This window comes from Malus sylvestris, chromosome 12, assembly GCF_916048215.2.
Source record: "Malus sylvestris chromosome 12, drMalSylv7.2, whole genome shotgun sequence".
Classification (NCBI taxonomy): Eukaryota; Viridiplantae; Streptophyta; class Magnoliopsida; order Rosales; family Rosaceae; genus Malus; species Malus sylvestris.
In genome coordinates, this window is record NC_062271.1 from 14,289,579 (window position 1) to 14,312,139 (window position 22,561).

Sequence of the window (22,561 nt, forward strand, 5' to 3'; positions counted from 1 at the left end):
AATAGTTTAGACTAGCAAAAATTGCCTGCGCGGCGCTGCAGGTTTTAAAACTATAAAAAACATGTTGAAAGTTCTAAATATATATACAATAGACAATACTATGTACATACATGTTTACAATAAGGAACAAAATAGGTGGCAGAAGCCTTTCCGAGAGGATAAGGCATGGTTGGAACCACAATAGTGTTTTTTTGGAGGCCCATTAAAACATGAGAGGCCACCTAAACCAACCAATATGAATAATTAGAGGGACTATGTATCACACGAAACAAAGAAATAGCAAACTGATGGCTTCAGGATAACACAAAACCTATTTCTGTTTTTGAAGCGGTGCAATGGCTGTGAGAAGAAACTTAACATCTCCTTTATCCCTAGCCTTAGACTGAAGACATTTGGAAGCAAGTTCAACCAATTATGTGGCATCATCATTCGCATACTGCCCTTCAATGATGAATCCATCAACATTCTTTCTCCTTATCAAGTCCGGTGCCTGAAGATACAATAATCCATTAAACAATCCTCTTGTCTTTAAAAGCAGTAAACAAAAGAGAATTATTTTCCAACTTTATATTCCTAAAAAAGTTTGAGTTTAGTGCAATATGAGCTCAGGAAGATTCATAAAGGTCGTACCCAGTGCACAAGGCTCCCGCTTTACGCAAGGTCTGGGAGAGGTGAATGTCGGCTAGCCTTACCCCCATTTATGGAGAGGCTGCTCCCAAGTCTCAAACCCGAGACCTACCGCCTGGCGAAGGCACTTGCCATCGCACCAAGTGCGACCTCTAGCTCAGGAAGATTCATAAAAGACAAAAATCTTCAACATATAAGTAATGTTTTGAGTAAACAAACATAATGAACCTATACTGTTCATGGAGTCCAATTTTTACTTGTTGAATTTGAGATATCAGTAATACCAACCATGTCAAAATAATAAATCAAGTGGAGGACATAAATACTGTAAGATCCCACATCGCCTAGGGGTGAGGATCCTGTAAGTCTTATATGTATATTCTCATCTCTACTTATCATGAGGCCTTTTGGGAGCTTATTGGCTTCGAGTTCCATCGGAACTCCGAAGTAAAGCGAGTTCGCGCGAGAGCAATTCCATGATGGATGACCCATTGGGAAGTTCTTGTGTGAGTTCCTAGAAACAAAACCGTGAAGGCGTGGTTCGGGCCCAAAACGGACAATATAGTGCTACGGCGGAGTCGAGCCCACGATGTGGTAGGGGCCAGGCCGGGATGTGACAAATACATATTATATACAATGAAGAAAAAAACATTCAAAACGACCGGAGCTTCACAGAATGCTAATGAAAATTAAAGTGTAGGATCCTAAAACATAATTGGAGCCTATATTTGGAATCCTGAGATCATGCACCAACACAGTAGAAAATCAGGAAATGTCAATGAATTCACAGGGAAGAGATAAAAAAAAAAAATCCTTGAAAGAAGAATAATGTAAAGGTTCAAGGAATGTAAGTCCACATACATGGCTTGGAGGAATATGTTTTCCACTCAAAAGGTCCAGCAGGATAGTTCCATAACTGTAGATTACACTCTCTGGGATGACCCTGCATGCAAAGTTGGACTCTAATCAAATTTATTGAAAATCGGTTTTCACATCTCAAGTCATAAAAAGTTATCAACTAAGTCAGGTAAACTATCACACCACACCACCATAGGTAATTACTAAGATATTTAAAATCCAAGCATGAAAGCTTTTAGAGATAAATTATAAACATAAATAACTAATTAGGCTTTGAATAAATAGCAGGGTGTACCTCAAAATGTCAAGCAACCCACTTCTTCCTCCAACGACTCGAGTTTCTGAAAATATCAAACAAAGTGAATCTATTAACATTCAGAGTCTTTCAAATATTACCATATTTTTCTGCAAATCATGCAAAATTTTGGACATTTTAGGAGATGGGTTTTGCTAAAAAGCAAAGGTTTTTGCTAGGTTTTTCTAATTAGACACTAAAAATTTCAATAAAATACATGGAGGGGTGGCTAAACCAAATTACCATCTTTTTCCTTCAATCCATTGAGAAATCTACACATTTTAGTAGATGGGATTTCCAAATTAGACACTAAATTCTTCAAGAAAATGAAAAAAATAATGTTTTGTGGAAAGTTGAGTGATTGATAGCGAAAATCTGAAATCAACACAACATGCATGAGCTCTAAAAAGGTTTCAGAGCTTACCCAATAAAAGGAACGACGTCAGAAGCAGGGGAAAATGAGAGGTGGCGAGATTGCAGCAAAGGTCATGGTGAAAAGGAAAGCGGCGGACCAACATAGGAGCGACATACGAGCAAGTTTTGGGTTCTGAGTTTCAAATTTCTCATCCAAGGGAAATGGAGGAAATTGGATTGCATAAACTAAAAGAACTGGTGGTAGCGACCAAGTCTTGGAAGGGGAGGAAATTGAATTGTAGAAACAAAGAGCACTGGGGGCAGCGATTGTGAGTTTGTGGGTGCGATGCCAGATGTCATTGGTATATTTTGGTAGTGGCAAAAATGAAATAAAATAAACTAATCGGGAATAAAACTGGAAGGACACTGTTCTTATGAACAGTAAAACAATGTGCTTTCAGTTTTAATATAGATTGGATTTTTAAAACCCTTCAAACTGTCGTAAATAGTTTTTTTGTTTGAGTGTAAAATAAATAAAAATTCATAATAATTAATGTAGAAGTGTGAAAAAAATGTAAAAAAAAAAAAAAAATACTATCGCTTGTAATGACAATTGTTACATCTTTCGTGAAGGTTTCAACTTCGAAATCCGACACCATAATCCATAAACCCTAGATTTATATTTAATCGTCGTTTGTCGTTTACGCTCTATTCTTCTCACCGGTTTCATTTTTCAAACTTTCTTTTTTGAAAACATGATTCTTTTAGCGAAAGTAGAAAAATAAACGGTTCAGATCGTTGATATCATGTTTTGATGTTTATGATTAACTGAAATATGTGTCCATATTATGTAGTTTCTAGAGAACTTATAAACTCCAAGTAATATGTTTTTATAAACTTTGAGCAATATGTCCACTAACCATAAAAATATGAACGTGATATCAACTACCTGAACCATTCATCTTTCTATATCCACAAGAGATCATATTTTCAAAAAAGAAAATTTGAAAAACGAAATTCAGTGACAAGAATAAAGCGTAAACGTTAACGACAATCAAAAGTTAAATTTAAATCTATGGTTTATGGGATTATAGTAGCGAATTTCGGAGTTGACCTCTTCACAAAAGTTGCATAGCTTGTCATTACGAGCATTTGTGTGTGTGTGTATTATTATTTTTAAATATTTTTCACACTTCTACGTTAGTTATAAACTATTAAAAAACGTTACTATAATAGTAGCCATAAGATTTAATCTCACTTACTGCTTACACTTCTACATCACGCGATATTAAATCCTCACTGTTGGATTTTGGATGGTTTATAATGTTTGGTTTTTCTATGCTTAGTTTATGTGGAAGAGAGTGTGCTAATATGGAAAGCCTTATTGAAAATGACATCAATATAAGTCTTGAAGACAATAGACGAAGCCAAGTTCCGATACCATTTCCCTTGGTGATTGATGAAAATTGAAGGGTTTTATTGTAAAAAAAAAGTGCAAGCTTTGAGTCTCATTGGCATGGTTCTGACTTTTGAGAAATGCTCCACAACCTTAAAAAAACCTCCCTCATTTTGCATATCCTTGAACATTTGATATTTTGTAGTAATGTTATACTAATGTTTATTTATTTATTTTTTTAATTATCTCTTATTTTGGGATATGTAATACTTTGACAAATGTATTTTTATGTTTTGAAGTAATATTTTATGTGATAATTGAAGGAATTATTTTGAAAAACATGTTCATTTGAGCAACATCATATAGCATGCAATTTAACAATTAAAGGCGGAATCATGCTTGTATGCACTCAAAAACAAAACATGACCATGAAATTCAAAGCCTAGTAGATTGGTGAACCAATAATCAACTCAAAAACAAAGTGAGTTGATAAATTTACCTTTGTAGATTCCTCTTTGCATAAGCAAAGGCTAATCACCCAAAGAGATAGGGGCCTTCATTCCTTGCTTCTTAGATCCATGGATTTGGATGGAAGAATAGGTTCTCCAAGTTCCCAAAATTGAGAACCTCTAATTCTCGACACCAAGGTTCGATTGTAGAAGAAATGAGTGACCTTGGAGTAGTAGGATTGCTAGATGTACCCTCCAAGGTGTTGGCCTATTTAGAGAGAAAATGGAGAGACAATTCTCACCAATTTTCCCCCAAAATAAACCCTTAATCATCCTTAATGAATTTTAGTTATAAAGTCATTTATATAGTCACTTCTTTAAGTGACCTAAACAACCAAAACCCTAATTCGTTTCATCATGGCTGGCCATTTAGGGATGTTTGGGCTTTTGGGCTTTAATGAATCTTTATTCATTAAATTGTCATACAACTTAAGTTAATGGGCTTGACGTTCGAAGCCCATTGGGCCTTAAGGTCCAAAACTATCCCGAAGTCTTTAACGAACTTTTTCGTTTGATTAATTAACATATTAATTAATCCTTGCCATAATTAAATGATTAAACCATTTAATCATTCTTACTCATTTCCGTTTAATCTCCAATCTCCACCTTTCACGGTGTGCGATCCATTAGGTTCCTTTTAGCGAGGTAGTGGGCGATTAAAACCATTTTACATCGATTGTGAATTGAAACTATTTTCAATTCTCCCTTTAGTGATTATACACGTTTAGGGCTTCCACAAACCATGAGTGACACCTAGCAGCATATCATGGTTACCCAAGCTAATCAGAAGAGGTTAGAGAACCTATTCAGTTCGAGATTACAAATGCAATACGGTCTTTCTCTAATCTAATACTCTTGACCACATTGTTTGGTTTGATAGTTTATTTTCTCATGTCTACTATCCAATGTGTGTCTTGTGCTTATATGATTACCATGAATGTGATTCGGAACGCATTCCCTAATCTCATTCATACTCTGATCAGAGATTTAAATCATATCATAGAGTATTCTCCCTCAAACGGTTTGAAGGTTAGAGATCCCTTGTTGCGCATTCACTTGTCTCCATAGCTAAGTCACTTGACCCCAACGATGCCGTGGACACCCTCCTGATGGAGTGACTTTGACATAATCAAAGATCAAGGTCTTAACCACAAGACAACTATGATGCCTCAGGTCAAAGGACTACTTTGCATTATCCCAACCATGAGTTCTCATGTGACATGGAATATGAGAACTCTTCGTTGATCGCGTTCAGTGAACTCATTCTCTATTGAGCACCTACCGTACTTGTCTTGATGTCACACACACCAATGACTCGAGACTAATCACTCTCCCTGAGAGAAGACATAGTACGTACTGATCTTAACGGACTGTCAACGCCCAATTGGCAATCCTATGATCAGGAACGTTTAGGATGTGTCTACGAAAGAATGGTCTCATGAATCTAACTTCATTAGATTACATTCTCCCAATCACATATTCCTTGGACTTTATCATTTAAGCATATAACATTTATATGAGACGGCTCAAACAATAATGTATGCCCTTTATATGTAAAACTAGATTAGTTTAACATGTGAAATGTCCGTAAAGTATCATCACATGATTGGCTTTAGGGCACATTTCCAACAATAATGTGGTATGTAAATACTAATTTAGTATTACATTTTTCATTTGATTATTTATTGATTTAAAATATATTTTCTTTCACGGGTAATGAGTCGTTAATATTAATGGGTCGATTTTATTACCCGTTTATTTCAACAGGTGTTACACGACATAACCCGTTAAAATATCAGATATGCCACAAAAATGATACGAATACAGAAAACACAACACAAATACCAGGTCTAATCAATCCTAACGAATCAACTGAATAAGCCGATCTAAATCTCTTTAGCATAGTAGATTGGCTTGATTCGATTTTGAAGTTTCCTAAACTGATTGGACTGATTGAAGAGTAGACGCAATTCGGTTTGATTCGATTTGATATTAAAACTATAATCAAATCAATTAGCATTTAACGGTTCGATTTCAACCAATACCATTGAAACCAAATCAAACCAAATAGGTTAATCAGTTTTGTTTGGTTTCAACCAAATACTATTGAAACCAAATCAAACCAAACCATTGTTAGTAGGTTTGGTTTTGTCGATTTAAGCCTATTCCCCACAACATTTCAAGAGTTTTAATTCTATAAACATATATACATCTCATACATTCCAATTTGACCAAAAGATTACTTTTTTGGAACACACCTAGAAAGTACTAGTCGCGCGTTGCTGCTGGTTAGAAAATGCATGAAAGATTATGTTTAAAATATAAAAAAGGTTGTTTTGTAGTAAATTGTTTCAGTTTAGGTACAATGAATTGAAACTTTGAACAATCATACCCAATGTTTTGAATAAAGGTTTTGTCTGGAATAACACTGATTTTATATATGCATTGTGGTTCCTGCTAGAATAAGAACAAATTTACAAAATGATTTGTTTATTTTGGTAAGAGATCAACGAATCGAAGTATAATTTATGTCAGTAAATGTAAGAACGGATAAAACACTTTAAATAACTATAAGTTTTACAGAAAAGGTTTTCAATCCAACATCATCCAAAACTATAAAATAACAGAATATATACCATGATTAAAAAAAAAATTTCACAAATTCAACTTTCACCACATATAAAACACAACTTTCAAAATATTCAAATTAAAAAAAAAAAAAATTGTTGGAGAAAAGGCTAAAAGGAAAAATCCAAAATTATTTACCTTGAGCATAAAGGGCTTCGAAAGTGTTGACCCTAAAAACTACCAAGCCTACGTGGCGCATAGACCGAGTAATTAAAAAGCTAACTACGTTATTCAGTTGTGTGCGGGGCGTGCCAACTCGTCGGCTGAGCTCGGCTGGTAAGTAAAATATGTTGATGTTGCATTACTGACTTCTCGATCTTGCGACTGTGGCTGAGGAAGGAACACGTCTCGGCTAAAGACTCGAAAATCCTAGGTAATCAGTCGGCCTCGACGCAGTGTAAGATCCCAAATCGCCTAGGGGAGTCATCCGTATATTTATATTCCCATCCCTACCTAGCACGAGGCTTTTTAGGAGCAGACTGGCTTCGGAGTTCATCAGAACTCCAAAGTTAAGCGAGAAGTGCACGAGAGCACTCCCATGATGGGTGACCCACTGGGAAGTTCTCGTGTGAGTTCACAGAAACAAAATCGTGAGGGCGTGGTTGGGTCCCAAAGCGGACAATATCATGCTACGGCGGTGGAGCGGGCCCGGGATGTGGTGGATCTCGGGTCAGGATGTGACAATTTGGTATCAGAGCCTAACCCTAGCTGTGGTGTGCCGACGAGGACGTCGGGCCCTTAAGGGGGGTGGATTGTAAGATCCCACATCGCCTAGGGGAGTGATCCTTATATGTATATTCCCATCCCTACCTAGCACGAGACATTTTGGGAGCTCACTGGCTTCGGAGTTCATCGGAACTTCGAAGTTAAGCGAGTAGCGCATGAGAGCACTACCATGATGGGTGACCCACTGGGAAGTTCTCGAGTGAGTTCCCAGAAACAAAACCGTGAGGGCGTGGTCGGGGCCCGAAGCGAACAATATCATGTTACGGCAGAGTCGAGCCCTAGATGTGGTGGGGGCCCGGGCCGGGATATGACACGCAATGCTGTTTATCCAAACTGAAGGTGCTCCTCGGTCGGCTGATTCTATGGCTCCAATGCTGTTTATCCAAACTGAATGTGTCACTGGTTGCCTTCACAGTGCTGTTTATCCAAACTGAAGATGTGTTGGCGAAAAAGGAAAACAAAAATCTCAAGGTTGTTGAGAGGTTTCGCATAGAGCGAGGGTTTACGTAGGGCAGTTTGTGTGTTGAATTGGAGAGGGCTTTGCAGTTCGTGTTACGGCAGAGTCGAGCCCTAGATGTGGTGGGGGCCCGGGCCGGGATATGACACGCAATGCTATTTATCCAAACTGAAGGTGCTCCTCGGTCGGCTGATTCTATGGCTCCAATGCTGTTTATCCAAACTGAATGTGTCACTGGTTGCCTTCACAGTGCTGTTTATCCAAACTGAAGATGTGTTGGCGAAAAAGGAAAACAAAAATCTCAAGGTTGTTGAGAGGTTTCGCATAGAGCGAGGGTTTACGTAGGGCAGTTTGTGTGTTGAATTGGAGAGGGCTTTGAATAGTGCACTTCATCTTCTATTTATAGTAGTGAACTTGCTTCTGGCCGAGTTAGAACCACACCCAGACTTGGACTCCTTATCCTGATCTAACTAGGACTCGATTAATCCTAACTTAATTGGGACTTTGAACCAACCTTCATAATGAACTAGATTCATTCCCTAACTCTCGGTGCTTTCAGCATTAACACCCTTGGTGGTATAAAAACTCAATCTTTATCTTTATCCAAATCACTCATTCTCGCAAAAGGACTCGACCGAAAACCAGCTAAACAAGGTGCCTGGCCGGCCCATGACACACTCGGAAGACTGTTGGTTCGAGAGTCTTGGCTCATTTTGTCATTCTTGGCCCAAATTGTTATTTTGGGCCCAAACACTACCCCCTCGCTTCTAAGGTCTTTGACCTATAACCTCTTGGCCGAGTTTCGACCTTGAAGAAGCGAAATCAATCCATTAACATATATCTTTAGAGGACAACGAAAAGTCCCGAATATTCCATCCACTCAGGTGCACTTATGAAGAACTATTGCACGATTTTAATTTTGTCAGACACCCAGCCACGTAGCACCTCCCTGGCATGTTTGTCCTCATTTGACACTGAAACGCCTTCTCAAAACTGAACTCCTTATCACACACCATCATTACAACCTCGATTCGTGAAGTTTTCAATCTTTTTGAGATGTGCAGACACTCAAACGTCCCTTCACCATTAAGGTCGCCGTCACACGCCATCGTGCAACCTCGATTTTTTAATATTCTTCATGATTACTAATCCCCTGATCAATCTTACCTCTTATTTTAAATCGTTGAATCTTCCTCCAAAACGCCTATAAATACTTAACTCTCTTCATTCAACCTTTTACGCTTTCAGAACCCTTAAATCCCCGTGCCATTTTCTCTCAAAGCTTTTTGCCATTTTCTCTAGAAAACCAGCCTCCAATACCCAAAAAACCTTCATCTCAAATGGCTGCCAATACTTTCATTAACAAGTTGATCGATGAGTGCAGCAAATGTTAAAATATCACTGATCGAAACACGATCGAAACCATTTGGTTTGAAGATGAGCCAAACGTCTCCCACCAGACCCTATGCCCATTGTTCAAGGACAATGTTCTAGAAGCAATCATCGAAATGCTTAAGGAACACTGCCTAAAACCTTTATTCCAAGGGTACGACTAGTCGAAATGGGAATTGGCCAAACCCTAGGGCGTTCGGCCCTCGACCACCATGACCTGGGTTGCCTGGGTTACCTGAATGAAACCATATTTAGGCAGTGAGTGGAAGGCTCTCGGCATCTTTGATGCCATCAAACTCTCGACCATCGAGATGAACTTGGATCGAGAGCTTATGATGGTCGCGTTAAGCTTTTGGTGCTCAGCCAGTAACACGATGGTTTTCCCTCTCAGCCCTCTTGGCCCAACGGTTCTAGACATGACCGCCATACTCGGCACCTCTCCAACCGACTTCTCGGTCAACATTTCTCTCGCCGGGTACAAATTCGACTCGAACCTAAAGGCAGTCTTTGAGGAACACGCCGTCGAAGTTCTGTTGAAGGGAGATCAAAGGCCGTTAAAAGAAGAAGTACAAAAATTGTACAAAAACTTTTTCAATTACAACATCTTGATCACCCACTTCGTCGGCTCAGAAGGGGAAAACCTCAAGAAAGGGGAACATGGGGCTTTCTTATTCTACTGGTATAACAAATATCTTTTTTGTGCCAAGTCGAATAAGTGCTTGGCCGAGAACATGCCGGTCGTCGATGCGGTCATGTCCTAGCTCTCAGCCTAATTGTCCTTGCCAACCTTACCCAGTGTTTGGCCAAAGCAACCTTAGGGAGAATCGACCCTCATCAAAATGGCCCACTCTGGGTCTTCCAGTTCTGGCTGTAAGTCTACTTCTCAACCCTGTGGCTTGAAATCTTAGGTTTTAGTTCCTCCACAGCTGTGGGTCTGGAGTTAGCTTCGCACCCCATCCCTATGCATTCGGCTGAAGAAATATTTAAATATTTCTTTGGCCTAGAAGATTTGCCCGACGACGAATTCCAAATATACTGTCGCCGGACATACCCATATTCCATTATTCTTCCATAATGGGCATGGGAAACGGTCGAGGATGCCGATCTTTGGAAGTCCTAGGGGTCATTCATCATGACTCGCGACCTACCTTATGGCTACGAACCTCGATGAGGTAGTTGGGAGGTCTACCACCCCAATTTCCTGGCTTGCCAATTGGGCTATCTCCAAGGGTGCCACCTCCCATTCCTTTCACCTCGCTCACTTTTAAGCTGAGAACGTTTTTCTAGTTCCTCAAAAAAGGAATGCAAAACAACCGAGAATGAGTTTATCGATCGGCTCACCAAATTCTGCCTTCGGCCAAGAAACCTAGAATCCTGGTGTGCTGACACCTTCGTCGAGTGGTGGGAGGCTTACACTAAGGACTTCTTTCACACGCTGGCCGACAAAATCTTGAAAAAACTTTTTGACAGTCGCTCGAAGAAAGTCCTTGCTCCAAAATCCAAAGAAATGGCCTAAGGTATATATCTTCTATTTTCTTCGTTCATTTATTTTCCTTTGAGCTTTAGCTTAACCCGGTAGCCGTACAATCAAGAGGGCTGAAGTGGTGGCGATGGCCACAACTAAGAAGAAACTTGCCCCTCCTCCAAAAAAGGTGGTAGCTGTTGTGTTGACTCTGCCGAGTAAACGTCCCCGCCCGGAAGCTGAAACGGAGGGAGACGTTCCCCATCCCAAAAAATGTGTCAAGAAATTGGCTAAGAAAGGGGAGCAGGAGATTCACGTTATCTTCAGTCAAACTACGGGGGCAATTGCTCATAGCGTTTTTCTCACTCTTCCTATCGTAGAGGCTTCAGTCGTGGTACAGCTAGATCCAATAATTGAGCCAGCCGTTAATCCAATTGTTGAGCTGCTTGCGACTTCAGCACCAGCAACCGCTCACGGTGAAGTCGGCTCGGTGACTGTCACCCCAGAGGAAGCGACTCCCTCGGCCAAGAAGAACTCTCTTCCTGACCCAAGGAAGATTGCGGTGGTCATCTTGGAAGAAGAGGTATAAAATTCATAATGTTCTTCCATCTAAAACTCCTTGTCTAATGATTGACCTTTTTTTTATCTAAGATGATGAGAGTGAAAGTCTCCAGCTGGTAAGAAGGCCTCGATCGGCCAAGAAAACCGCTCTTAATCCCCAATCGGTGGTGGAAGCGGCTAGTCGAGTCGAGCCCCCTGGGTCGAAGTTGATCCCGATCCTGCAGAAGCATAGTTAGTTGAACCAGAAGCAACAATAGAGACTCTGGTTCATCCTCAAGAACAAAATCTCGGCATTCCTTCTTAAGAAGTTACTTCGGCTTTTGTAAGGCTTGATCACTTTCTCTCGTTAATTTTACTATAACAGGTCTAAACCAGGAAAAATATTAAATGTCAGGTGCCTGATTATTCATTTCATAAAAAATTCTACGCGCCGAAGGGTGTTATCTATATTTCTTGGCCGCCTTAATGGCCATCAAATGTGGATAGCCTCAATCGACCGTGTGAATTAAGAGGCTCCCTTAAACATTGGGCTTGGCCACTAAGTTATCTAGGTTCGAGCAATGAACCGACATACATGGCCGAAGTGTCTTCTCGGCAGGTCTTAGAGCAAACTTCCCCCTTTTTGCTATTTTTCTGGCTTGATTTTTCTAAACATACATATATCCTTAATGCAGCCTTCGTGGGAAGTTGAACTTGACGTTCTCATTGCCAGCTTTTCAGGGATGGCCGGTCCCTCCGCCGCTATGCTAGGGTCGACCGAGACAAATGCCATTACCAAGCTACAAGAGCTCTTATCCTTCTCGGCCTCTCAGATCCTTGAATGTAAGGGCCTCGATTCTATGAGAGAATGTTTGAACGACTTTGTAGCCGACGGTTGTCTGAGCAATGAAGTTGTCACTCGAGTGTCTTCTATCTTAGAATGAACCTGAGAATATTTTGGTATCTTCGAGAGAGCTTTTGGGGCCGAAGATGACCTGAGGGCTGAACGGTTCAGGAAACTCTTCGTCCAAATGTCGAGGTATTACAGACAAAGAAAGAATAACTGGCTGACCTTGATCGTCAAATTACTGAACTCCAAAATCGAAGAAAGGCAGTTGCCTTAGAGCTTGCAAAGGATTTTGAGTCGAACAAATCTTGCTTGATCGAATATGCGGCTAGTGTGAAGTGGATCGAGTAGTTGAAGATGGATAAGAGAAATTGGCAAGCTGAGGTCACAATGGGCGAAGTAAGGTGGTTAGAGTTGAAGGCTGCCCTTGAAGCCTTTCTTCCTTCATCATCGTAGAACTGTTTAGTTGTATATTAGTCGGCCAGCTCTATTTGTACACCCTTTTCGCGAATTTAATGAAATGAACTTGTATTCTTGCATTTCCGAAGTGACTGGGTAATATTTCTTTTAAAATTTCCCATTGATTGGTAGTTTATGAATTAGACCGGTTCGATCTTTAAGGTGGTATGTCCCATTGCCGAGCACTTTATGGACGATGAACGATCATTCCCAATTTGGCGACCATTTCCCGAATCTAGGATCTTTGATTCCTATAGGTAACACGGTTTGCCAAACCAACTCTCTTTCGTTGAACGTTTTTTGTCTAACCCGTTGATTATAGGCTCGTTTGCGCCACCAATAAGTTATAAGCATCGAGTTGAACTTCCTCCAAGTCTTCTAACTTTTGTCTCATGGACTGATTATATTTGGCATTGAACATACTACTTTATTTAATTACTCGCAATGAATTTATACTTAACTCGATTGGTAACATCGTGTCATGTCCATAAGTTAACGTATATGGGGTCGTCCCTGTTGCCAATCGAAACGAAGTCCAATATGCCCATAAAACCTCGTGTAACTTTAAATGCCACATACCAGGCTTCTCTTTTATTGTTTTTTTCAAGAATGTTGATCAATACTTTGCTACTTACTTCAACCTGTCCATTTACTTGTGGGTAATACGGCATGGACTGTTCAAGCCGGATTTTTAAACTCACCGTGTACTCTTTGAATCTGTCGGATGTAAAGATTGTACCGTTGTTCATTATAATTGTTTTTGGCACACTGAATCTGGTTACGATATTTTCTGTCACAAAATTACAAACTTCATTAGACGTTAACTCGATGTATGACTTTGCTTCGACCTATTTGGTGAAGTAATCTGTTGTAACTAGTATCCATGCATGCTTAGCTGATCTGGAAGACGACATAATTTTTTTGTTTACGTCCATGGCCCATCCTTTGAACGGCCAAGGTTTGGTGACCGAGTGAAGTAATTCGGTCAGGACTCGTTATATAGGCCCATGAATTTGACATTCTACACATCTTCATGCATACTCGATACAATCATTCAATATACTCGGCCAGAAATAACCGTGTCGTTGAAGCAACCATCGCATTTTCTATCCAGATTGATGAGCCCCGTAAATTCCTTTGTGTACTTTTGCAATTGCTTGGGCAGCCTCCTGCGGGCCGAGGCATAATAAAAGTAATCCATCCTCACCTTTCTCGTACAACTCGTTTTGATATAACAGGTAATTTGTGGCACGAACCCTTGTCATTTGGTCGTGTTTGTCACTAGGATTACCGAGATATCGCATGATTGACCTTTTCCAGTCGTCTGGTAATGTCTCAACAGCACACACGTTTACAGGATCACCTCATTCTATTAACGAAGGTAAAGATGTTACTCGTGTACGAATCACGTGGTTGTGTTGGAGAACTTGTTGATTAACCAAGGCCGGGTGCGATTGTCGTATTATAGGTGTAGCTCGGCTTAGCATGCCCCCCATAAGTTGTGCGCTGGAGGCTAAATGAGCTAGTTCGTCCACAGGAGATATGTTTGAACGTGATACCATCGAACGATTTGACCAAATAGTTGGCAACCATGTGATAGGGTGCCAGAGTATAACTCATGCAACGAAAAGTTCCATTGAGTTGGTTAATCACAAGTTCCGAGTCGTCGAGTATGAGTACACGGGCTACCCTCAAATCAAGAAGAACATGGAGGTCGATAATATGGGCTTCGTATTCGGCCTAATTATTTGTACAATCAAAATTGAGCTTAAGAGAGAAATACCAACGGTGTTGATATGAGGATTGAATGACAATGCCAACACTGGCAGAGGCTGAAGTGTTGGAGCCATTAAAATACATCGTCCAATAATTGTCAAATGTGTTCACCATGCCAATTTCAACGTCAGTGCCCCCGAAACCATATGGAAAAGGATGTTGAGCTAAGAAATCGGCCAGTGCTTGCCCTTTGACGGTCTTCTATGGCATCTCATGGTAACTCCAAGATCTTTCAATTCGTTCAATAATTTACAAATTTCGATTTTCATGGGTTGGGATAACAAAGCACTGATAAATAACGGCCGAGGGTTATCGGTCGTTCCAACATTTATTTCCTCTAATGGGTTTTTGACTTGTGGCCGACTGTCCTCGAGCTCGGCCGGTATAGCTCGAATTTTGTCAAGGGAAAGGACAGGACCATTATCTCATTTGGCGAGAAACTTTACAAGGTTTACGCTCGAATTTGGTTGTTTGGAAATAGCATACCAGTGGGCCAGTAGTGGTTCCATGGTAGATGAAACCACGGCCCCGCGTTCGTCTTCTTTGGCATCAATCATCAAGATTGGAAATGAGGTCAGCCAACCCGAGTTTCGCTGAATATTGATGAACAGTCTTAGCGCTAATCTCTATGGCTTTCTGAATTGAGATCCAAATTGGCCAACCATCTTCATTAAAACCCTGTAGAGTAATGTAGCCGACGTGGTTGTTGTTGTATCGAGCCTGGATCATATTAACTTTGAACGGCTGATTATCGACCGGATGAACTATGACTGATTCGCTGTCCCAAAAGATGAGTACTTGATATAACGATGAGGGAATACAGCTTGTTTGATGGATCCAGTCCTGACCAAGTAATGCATTATACTCGGTCTTAGAATCAACTATGAAAAATGCAGTCATGTGATTACGTCCTACGATATTGACTTCTAGCGGAAACACTCCCTTTAGTTTGGGATTTGTCGCTGACAAAGCTACTCATGGTGATCCCTGACGGAATAAGTTCGTCATTAGAGCGATGATAGGAGCATATTTATGCAACTTAGTTAGCTTGTTTCTTGCATTTTCATAATTAGTTTGTGCTTATTTTAGTGTTTTAAGCTATTTTCGTTTGTTTGTAGGTCCAAATGACAAAGTTAGCAAGAAAGTGCAAATTGGAGCATTTTGAAGTAGTTTTGGGCACCAAATGGATAGCTTATGAATGGAGCAAGATGGATGGACGAATTTGAAGTTCAAGATGCTAGGAATGTGCTGAAAAGATGAAGAAAATAAATCCAAGACAAAGAAGATAAGGAATCAGCTCAAAAGAATGAACATTATCCAAAACCTTATCGAACCTTATCTTATCCAAACAAACCTTATCTTATCTTATCTTATCCTAATCCTATCCTACCTTAAATCCAGCTGTAAGGGGGAATTATTTTCAAACTTGGACACATAAAAATATGATTCTAGAAGCCTTATCTCATCTCCTACAAAAGTGGCGCCTCATTCCTTCTAGAACCCCTATTTAGGTGCCACATCCTTTAAGCTCTTCTAGAAGCCCTAGAACCTGCAACCCTAATCCTTTTCCCTCTTGAATTAGGCCAAATTTATCCCTTTCCTTGCAGGAATTTGTGCCACACCTTTCTAACCTAATCCTCTTTGGTTTCTGATTGTTTTAACCCATTCCACTTGGGTTTTGGTTACATAATCCTTGTCCCAATTTGATTTCAGAAACTTAGCCTAATCCTTAGGGATTGTGCCGCACCTAGCCCTATAAATACATTATTATGCGCCTATTTCAGATTCACAACCCTCTACCATATTTTTCTACACACATCCATATATTCATATGCAAATCAGAGAGAAAAAGCCCTTGCCGTGCATTGTCATTCAACATAGGATTGCTGGAGCTTTCTTAGGTGTTTTCTAACTTTTATTTTCAATGTCTAATTAAAGTTATCTTCAGTTTTTAAAGACATGTGGAACTAATTTCTTTATAGTTGGAGGTGAATTCGAAGCCATGATTATATGCTTTATATGAATTGATTACATCCAGTTATTGTTTCTTGAGTTTTGAATGTGATTTGCTTATCTGAGTTATTAAAACTTGTTTGTGTGTGTTAATTAAGGGTCGACACTTAGTTTGCATGCATGAACTTGATGCTAGAGTATAAGGGAGTTTCACCTAATCGTTATGAACTTATATTCACAAGTAGTGGAAGTTACTAGTCACGATAGTGTTAAGTGAATCCTTGGCAGGAGTATCATGCTTTTCATAGTTATGAATGCCTCGTCAATGCTTATGATTTTGAAGGAACTTAATGACCTTTGATATGTTTTCTATCATGCTTTTCATAGTTAGGGGACTTGAGAAGGATAATTTGGTTGTGATGCGTATCCCGTCCAATTCAATGAAATAAGGAAAATCTGATGGTTAATTTATGCTATCACGGTTAACTTGGGGTATTGTCATTCATGGTTTAAAGGAATAATAACTGGAAATTGATAGGAGCATATTTATGCGACTGAGTTAGCTTGTTCTCGTACATTTATGTTGTTATTTCTTAGTTAATTATGTATTTTAAGCTATTTTCGTGTGTTTGTAGGTCCATAGGCCTTATAAAGCAATAAGGTGCATTTTGGAGCAGTTTTGGGCTTGGAATGGATAACACATGCATGAAGCAAGGTGGATGGACGAAATTGAAGACTAAAGAGGCTAGGAATGTGTTAAAGAGAAAGAAAAATTAATTTACAGAGGACAAAGAGCTCAGCAACCAAAGAAGAAACATGAGTCAAGATTACCTTATTTTGATTTAACCTTTCTTAATCCTAATCCAACTAAGTTCCAGCCACAAGAAGGGTTCCGAAAGATATTATGACACTAAATAAAGGATTCTAGAAGCCTAATCTCAGCCACAAAGGGGTGTTATCCCTCACTTTCCTTTCCCATGCCATGCACACCATCCTTGTCCACTTCATGCACTCATTTGCTGCACCATTCCACTTCCTTTCCATTGTCTAACATGTGCACAATATTCTTGTCCACTCCTTGCACTCAGTGATGCACCACTCCTTCACCTTTCCACCCATGCCGTGCATCATCATCCATGTTCCTTCATTGCACTCATTGCTGCACCATTCCACTTCCTTTCCTTTGTCTACCATGTGCACAATATTCTTGTCCACTCCTTGCACTCATTGATGCACCACTTCTTCTCCTTTCCACCCATGTCGTGCATCATCATCATTGTCCCCTTCATGCACTCATTTCATGCACCATTTCATTGACTTATTTCATTGACTCATTACTACACCATTTCTTATTCCCTCCATCATATCAGATTTCATGCATCATTTCATCACTTTAACCTCCACTCCATGCACTCATTGCTGCACCATTCCTTGTCCCCTCCATTGTACTAGATTTCATGCATCATTTCATCACTTTAACCTTCCATCCTTGCACTCATTGCTGCACCATCACTCCACTTTCCATTCCCATGCCGTGCACACCATCCTTGTCCACTTCATGCACTCATTTATGCACCATTTCATGGAATCATTGTTGCACCATTCCACTCCCTTTTCTTTCCCTAAGCTGTGCACTCTTTCTATAAAAGGAAGTGTGTGTAACAGCCATAAGTGTGTAGATTTTGATCCATCATTCACCACCATTTCAACACAACCTTCATCCATAAACATCCATTCATCTTCTTAGCCATTCTTCCATACAAATCACCACCCAAACCTTACACCAAACCTTGTGACGTCGAGTGAAGAAAGAAGGAAGACTCTTGGATGTTCAAGCTTGATTGTTGAAGCATTCTAGGTGTAATTTGTTCTTTATTTACAATGTTTAAATTCATTTTCTTTTGTTTTGTTGTGAACATGAGTGGCTAAACCCCTCTTGGCTAGGGGTGATTTCAAAGCCATGATTATGTGTGCAATATGAGTTGATAAATTCCAGTTATGAATTCTTGAATCGTGAATGCAATTGGCTTAACTGTTTAATTGATAACTTATTTGTGTTTGTTGATTGAGGGTCGACACTTAATTGGCATGCATAAATCTGATGCTAGAGTATAAGGAAGTTTCACATAATCGTTACAAACTTATATTCATATGTAGTGAAGGTTGTTGATCACGATCGCGTTAAGTTTAATTCCTAGCATGAGTGACATGATGTCATAGTTGCAAGTGCTTTGTCAATGCTTATGATTTTCATTAAACGTAATGATCTTTGATTGTATCTCTATTATGATGTCATGTAGGGAACTTTTGAAGAATGCTTTGGGTTGTCGAATGATGTCATCCAATCCAATAAAACAAGGAAAATCTGAGGGTTAACTAGTGATGTCACGGTTAATTTGGGGTATTTTTGTTCATAATTCAATGAAGTAGTAACTGGAAATCGAGTTGTTTGCATACATGTCATGTGTGGAGGAAAAGCCTCTAGCTAGCCCATCATCCATCTAATTTCCTAAAATTGTTTTCAAACTTGTTTTTAAGCTACAATCTATTTTGTTATTTTAAATTCGTCCAAAACAAAACCCCCATTTACTTTCTTGTTTCAAATTGTTTTAAACTTGTTTTGTTTGTGTTCTAAGTGTTTTGATTCAAGCCCAAACCTTATTTTCGTCCAAAATTGTGTTTAGTGTCAGAAACTGCCTAGTTGGTGTTTTTAGGCAGTTTTGAGTGTTTTTAAGCTTATTTTGAGTCTTATGAACTAGTTTTGAGTCTTTTGAATCTATCCTAACGTTTTTAAGTTTGTTTTTGTGTCTTTGAGTCAGTTTAGAATCAATTAGCAATCCCTCCTAATCCCCGGCCTAGAACGATCCCTACTTATACATATACTACAATTGTCAAAAAAGGGTTTAATTTGTGTGTTAAGTTAATTTTCGCATCAGAAATCGATTTGTGTATGCATATGTCATGTGTGGAGAAGGACCCTCTAACTAGCCTTTCACTCTTTTTAATTCACCAAATTTGTTTTCTTAAAGTGTTTTATGCAAAGTTTCTGTTTTAAGTTTTAAAACAGATAAGTAAATCACATTCATGGTTTACGAAACAATAACTGGATGTAATCAATTTATATAAAACATATGATCATGGCTTCGAATTCACCTCTAGCTAAAAAGAAATTTAGTTACACATGTTTGTCATAGTTGAAAAGCAATCTAAAATAAACATCGAAACTTAAACTAAGGATAGAAAGAACTCAAGTTGCTCCAGCAATCCAATGGTAGATTGCACAATCCTCAGATACAGCACAACTCAAAACTCCTTCTTTCTTTCCTTTCTCGCAAGCACGACACAAGTCTCTAAAATTCTAAGAAACCTGTGCACACTGATGTATTTTCTCTCTAAAACTCCCTCTCTGAAAAATCCTTTCCTCAAAGCTGCGGCACAATGTGTGTATATATAGGCAGACTAACAGCACCAATCCTTGGAGGACAAGGATAGGGCACGGCACAATTCCAAGAGAAAAGGGATTAAATTGTTTGCATGATTTTAGGACTTCTAGAATCAGATATGCATTGTTAAAACATGATAAGGACTCCCCCTTGCAGCCAGAGATAAGGTAAGATAGGATTAGGATAGGATAAGATAAGGTTAGTTTGGATAAGGTTGGATAAGGTCACCTTGTTTTCAGTTGATTCCTTGTCTTCCAAGCCTAAATTTAATTCTTCCAGATTTGTAGCACATTTTGATAGGAGCATATTTATGCGACTTTGTTAGCCTATTTCTTTGCATTTACTTAGTTAGTTTCTATTTTATAAGAGTGTTTTAAGCTATTTTCGTGTGTTTGTAGGTCCAATTGGCAAAGATGACAATAAATGGCTAAATGGAGCAATTTGGAGCAGTTTTGGACTTGGATTGGATAACATGTGTGGGGAGCACTTTGGATGGACGTTTTTGGTGTTTAAATAATGTTAGAAATGTGCTACAATCTAGAGGAATTAAGAGTGAGGCTTGGGAGACAAGGAATCAGAAATTAAAGGGAAACCTTATCCTTAACAAACCTTATCTAATCCTATCCTATCCTTATCCAAACTTACCTTATCTTATCCAGTCATGTTTTATCTCAACCTTATCTTATCTTATCTTATCATATCCTAATCCTACCTTACCTTATCTCCAGCTGCAAGGGGGATTCCTTATCACACTCAACCACTTCTAATCTGATTTAAGGAGTCCTAAAACACTGCAAACAACTCAATCCTTTTTCACCACAAAGTAGGCCGTGCCCTAGCCCTATAAATACAAGTTATTGTCGCAACTTTCAGGAGAGTTTTAGAGAGAAAATTGGTGAGAGTGCCGCAGGATTCTGGATGAGAGAATGAGATTTTAAGCCGTGCTTGCAAGGAGAAGAGGAGCCAATTCTGCCATTGCTGGAGTGTCTCAGAGTTCTTTCTATCCTTATTTGATTTCAATGTTTAATTTAGATTGTTTTTCTTTAATTATGACGAACATGCGTAAGTAAATTTCTTTTTAGCTAGAGGTGAATTCGAAGCCATGATCATATGTTTCGTATAAATTGATTACATCCAGTTATTGTTTCATAAACCGTGAATGCAATTTACTTATCTGTTTTATTGAGAACTTGTTCTTGTATGTTGATTAAGGATGCATACTTAGTTTGCATGCAAGGATATGATGCTAGAATATAAGGAAATTTCACCTAATCGTTATGAACTTATATTTATAAGTAGTAAAAGTCACTAGTCATGATTGTGTTAAGTAAATTCCTCGCAGGAGTATCATGCAGTTCATAGTTACAAATGCCTTGTCAATGCTTATGATTTTCACAGAACTTAATGATCTTTGATATGTATCTCTATCATGTTGTTCATATAGGGAACTTGATAAGAATAATTTGGTTGCGTCGCTGAGTCCAATTCAATGAATTTAGGAAAATCTGAAAGTTAATTTGTGCTTTTCACGATTAATTTGGGGCATTGTCATTCATTGTTTATAGGAATAATAATTGGAAATCGATTTGTATGCATATGTGTCATGTGTGGAGAAGGACCATCTAGCTAGCCTTTCACCCAATTTTCGTCCAAATTCACTTTGTTTCTACAATTTAGTTGTTTTAGTTCAAAATTCGTCCAAAACCCCCCTTAGTTCTTATTTTTGTTAGTTTAGCCTAGTTTTCAGTTTTTAAGTCTAATTTGTGTTGATTAGCAGCCCTTCTAATCCCCGGCCTATAACGATCTCTATTTGCTCATACTACAACTGTCTAAAAAGGGTTTCATTTGTGTGTTAGTTTTTACCACATCACATTTTTAACATCATTTGTCACAAAAAACGTCCATCCATTATGCTCCATACGCATGCTATCCAATCCAAGTTCAAAACTGCTCCAAATTGCTCAATTTTGCCCTTTTTTGTCACCTTTGCCAATTGGACCTACAAACACACAAAAATAGCTTAAATCACTATAATAAATAGAAACTAACTAAGTAAATGCAAAGAAATAAGCTAACAAAGTTGCATAAATATGCTCTTATCACTACTCATACTCCTTTCTTCTCTAAAATCCTCCAAAGAATGTCTCTTGGGACCCTATCATACGCTTTTTCCAAATCTATAAAGACCATGTGTAAATCCTTTTTCCTATCTCTATATCTTTCCATCAATCTTCGTAAGAGATAGATTGCCTCCATGGTTGAGCGCCCTGTCATGAACCCGAATTGGTTGTCTGAAACCCGTGTCTCTTACCTCAATCTATGGTCAATGACTCTTTCCCAGATCTTCATTGTATGACTCATTAGCTTAATACCCTTATAGTTCATGTAATTTTGTACGTCGCCCTTATTCTTGTAGATATGCACCAAAGTGCTCCTTTGCCACTCATTTGGCATCTTCTTCATTTTCAAAATCCTATTGAAAAGGTATGTGAGACATTCTATACCCGTCTCTCCCAAGACTTTCCACACTTCGATCGGTATATCATCTGGGCCCACTGCTTTTCTATGCTTCATCTTTTTCAATGCTACAACCACTTCTTCCTTCCTGATTCGGTGGTAAAAGGAGTAGTTTCTACACTCTTCTGAGTTACTCAACTCCCCTACAGAAGTACTCCTTTCATGTCCTTCATTAAAAAGATTATGAAAATAACCTCTCAATCTGTCTTTGACCGCGTTCTCTGTAGCAAGAACCTTTCCATCCTCATCCTTGATGCACCTCACTTGGTTTAGGTCCCTTGTCTTCTTTTCCCTTGATCTAGCTAGTTTATAGATATCCAAC

The 22,561-nt window shown here is 39.0% G+C and overlaps 1 protein-coding gene across 1 annotated transcript; it reads right to left on the reverse strand.

The window, feature by feature from the left end:
- Positions 1–71: 71 nt before the first annotated feature.
- Positions 72–2,384, reverse strand: LOC126594291 (serine/threonine-protein kinase BSK2-like). Its single transcript, XM_050260535.1, has 4 exons — positions 2,205–2,384; positions 1,781–1,826; positions 1,489–1,570; positions 72–490 (listed from the first exon to the last, which is right to left on the reverse strand). The coding sequence occupies exons 1-4, from the start codon at positions 2,296–2,298 to the stop codon at positions 413–415; spliced, it is 300 nt and encodes a 99-aa protein (XP_050116492.1). The 5' UTR covers positions 2,299–2,384; the 3' UTR covers positions 72–412.
- Positions 2,385–22,561: the final 20,177 nt, after the last annotated feature.

Excerpts from the sequence above, each read along its gene's own strand:
- LOC126594291 (XM_050260535.1), bottom strand. The coding sequence starts at position 2,298 with ATGTTGGTCCGCCGCTTTCCTTTTCACCATGACCTTTGCTGCAATCTC. Across the intron at positions 1,827-2,204 it reads GACGTCGTTCCTTTTATTGG|AAACTCGAGTCGTTGGAGGA; the intron begins GTAAGCTCTGAA and ends TGATATTTTCAG. Across the intron at positions 491-1,488 it reads AACATATTCCTCCAAGCCAT|GCACCGGACTTGATAAGGAG; the intron begins GTATGTGGACTT and ends TTGTATCTTCAG.